Source organism: Rhipicephalus sanguineus, chromosome 3 (assembly GCF_013339695.2).
Source record: "Rhipicephalus sanguineus isolate Rsan-2018 chromosome 3, BIME_Rsan_1.4, whole genome shotgun sequence".
Lineage (NCBI taxonomy): Eukaryota > Metazoa > Arthropoda > Arachnida > Ixodida > Ixodidae > Rhipicephalus > Rhipicephalus sanguineus.
In genome coordinates this window covers 194,854,331-194,856,857 of record NC_051178.1, presented here as the reverse complement: position 1 = coordinate 194,856,857, position 2,527 = coordinate 194,854,331, and the positions used below count along the sequence as shown (strand labels likewise).

Sequence of the window (2,527 nt, the reverse complement as noted above, 5' to 3'; positions counted from 1 at the left end):
AGCATTGTCATGTCCATTCTAGACCTGTAAGGCCTTGTTTTTTGTTATACATGTTTGCAAAATTAAATGGAATGCCAGCTAGCTGAATCAGCCACCCTTCTTTGAATGCAGAATAGTTGGTAAACTGCATCTGAGCATTGCAACTATCATTCACTATATCAGTACTGCGTTCACTTCCTGGCACATTACCACCATTTCCACATATATGAAGTGTTGGAAATGCAGTGCAATAGACCGTTAGTGTTCATGGCTGTTGAAAAGCACGGAGCTTTCATTCATGCAACACTGACAGGCATTGAATATATTACATATGCCAGTTCTCAGTTGAATGTCAACATAGCATGTTGACATATTCATAACTATGTGTCGACCAGTAGCCCGCACAAGGTGGCTGTGTTACTTTGTTTTGTAGCATTTACATTTGTTATTGTTTTTTATGAAAGGGCCAACTTCGAGGAGAAATTGGGTTTAGCGTGATTTTTGTACAACTTGTTCAGGATGCGAAAACAGGTATTTTGTGTTACTCTAAAACAAACAACTTGAACAGTGTGCTTGATTGGGCTGGTTGGTGCATAGTAGATGAACAATAAAACAGTGCTTAAGACAGGACGAGATGAAGAAATGGATACGGCACTGAACTAACGACCAAGGTTTATTGCAAAACAACTGCGCAGACACCCACTTCCTATATATTGCATGGAAGACACCCACTTACTATATTGCAGTTGTTTTGCAAAAAACCTTAGTCGTTAGTTTAGCGCTGTGTCATCTCATCCCATCTTAAGCGCTGTTTTATTCATCAACAAAGGACCTATTTACAATGTATGAAAAGCCATGCTTTTGCAGTATGTTTCGTCGATTGCAAATACACATGTTTGGCACAAATGCAGGCGACTACTGTGATGGCCAAGTGTTCACGTTTGAAGACTATTTCGTGCAATGTCATTTGTGGCTGTGAGTGCATGTCATTATTATTTTGGGAAGATCGTAACCTGAAATAAAGAACTGTTTTGGGCATTGGACTTGTCAGTTATATTTCATGTCACAGACACTGCACCAACAGTAAGCAAGCTCATGGGGATCACTTTCTGCATGTGAGGAAAAAGTATTAAAAGCTCAGCTTATTCCGCCAGTAAGTGGGGATACTTGCTCCAAAAGTCCTTTTGAATTATGTCGACGTTTAGTGCCGTTATTCTGTATGCTTTCGCATGCTTGCGATTTTTCGACACTTTCGAACCGTCTCCTGACGACTCATCGTTTATGGGCTCGCGAATGACGACGGTGCCCTTGCGATATAATGCCGGGAGGTTGTTGTAGTTGGTCTGAAACTCCTGGAAGAGTATCTCATTCTTGTCTGACGACAGGGTGCCTCGTAATCTCTCTTCAGCCTGCTTAGTAGTAAGGCCTCCTTGCTGCACCAGTGCCCAGAAGGCAGTGTTGTAAAGGTTGTTGATGTGGCAATCGGCCTGCCGCCAACTCAAGTAATCCCTGAGATTTGCGTCGCTCGGGTACAGAACTACTCTGCCGTCGAACGAAGGCGGGTACTGTATGGGGCTCGTGAAAAACGAGGGCCAGTAGAACAGGTACGAAGACGTGAACAAGCTGCACACGTTCGTCATGACTTTGCTCGCCCTACGGTTGTAGAGCTCGGCGTTCTTTCGGAACACGAAGCTGTACTCGTCGCTCTGTCCGTAAGCCACGCAGATCTCGCTGAACTCCTCCATGACGCGCTCCGCACAGCGCGTCATCAAGTCCAGTGCACGCTTCTCGTTGGGCTTTTCGAAGCCGTGCACGTCGGAAAACTTGTGGAAGGCCTTGCCGTCGATGCGCACGACGATCCAGCAGTTCGGCAAGCATCTGTCGTCGGCCTCGAACTGTCGCACGTATTCGAATTTGCTTTTGGCCATTTTGCCAACGTTGCTGGCGGGATGGAAGTCAGTTTGAAGCAACGCGCGCCGCAGACAAGACAATGTACGCGTTTTTCTGATAGCTACAACGCACAATGACTGCGCAAAGTGTGTCATATCACAGTACTAATTAAATTCTTCCCGACTGCCCGAGCGAAACGCAGAGAAAAGAGCACATACATAGGCACATGGCACATCTGTAGCACATGTTAGCATGCACCCTAGCACATGTTTTCAACAGCGCACAACCGGAAAATCTTCTTGGAGCCGGAAATGGCTACGCGCCACCTGTGTAATGATGCGCGTACTGTACTTTCGGAATGCTTTCGAAAGCTGAAAAAATAGTTCCTACGTAAAACTTTTGCAGCCAAAAGTTCGTCAGCTGTACTATTTGTCAAATGAAATAGACGTGTCGGCAATATTCGTTTGTTTTCCTGAAAATAATTTCTACCCAAAATGTCATGGGAATTTATTGCGATTCAAATGACGAATGAGGGCCGAATAAAAACTATGCCTGATACAAGAATAAAACTAGCTTCGTAAATAGGCAGTGGTACTCTTTGGAACTGTGTTAAATCGGCTGAAGTTCCTGCTTCGTAAAATTGATATTCGAGAAACTT

At 44.6% G+C, this 2,527-nt stretch overlaps 1 protein-coding gene across 1 annotated transcript; it reads right to left on the bottom strand.

Annotated features, from left to right (window-relative positions):
* Positions 1-1,101: 1,101 nt before the first annotated feature.
* Positions 1,102-2,114, bottom strand: LOC119387973 (probable tRNA(His) guanylyltransferase). The gene has a single exon (XM_037655566.2). The coding sequence runs from the start codon at positions 2,022-2,024 to the stop codon at positions 1,122-1,124; it is 903 nt and encodes a 300-aa protein (XP_037511494.1). The 5' UTR covers positions 2,025-2,114; the 3' UTR covers positions 1,102-1,121.
* Positions 2,115-2,527: the final 413 nt, after the last annotated feature.

Excerpts from the sequence above, each read along its gene's own strand:
- LOC119387973 (XM_037655566.2), bottom strand. The coding sequence starts at position 2,024 with ATGACACACTTTGCGCAGTCATTGTGCGTTGTAGCTATCAGAAAAACG.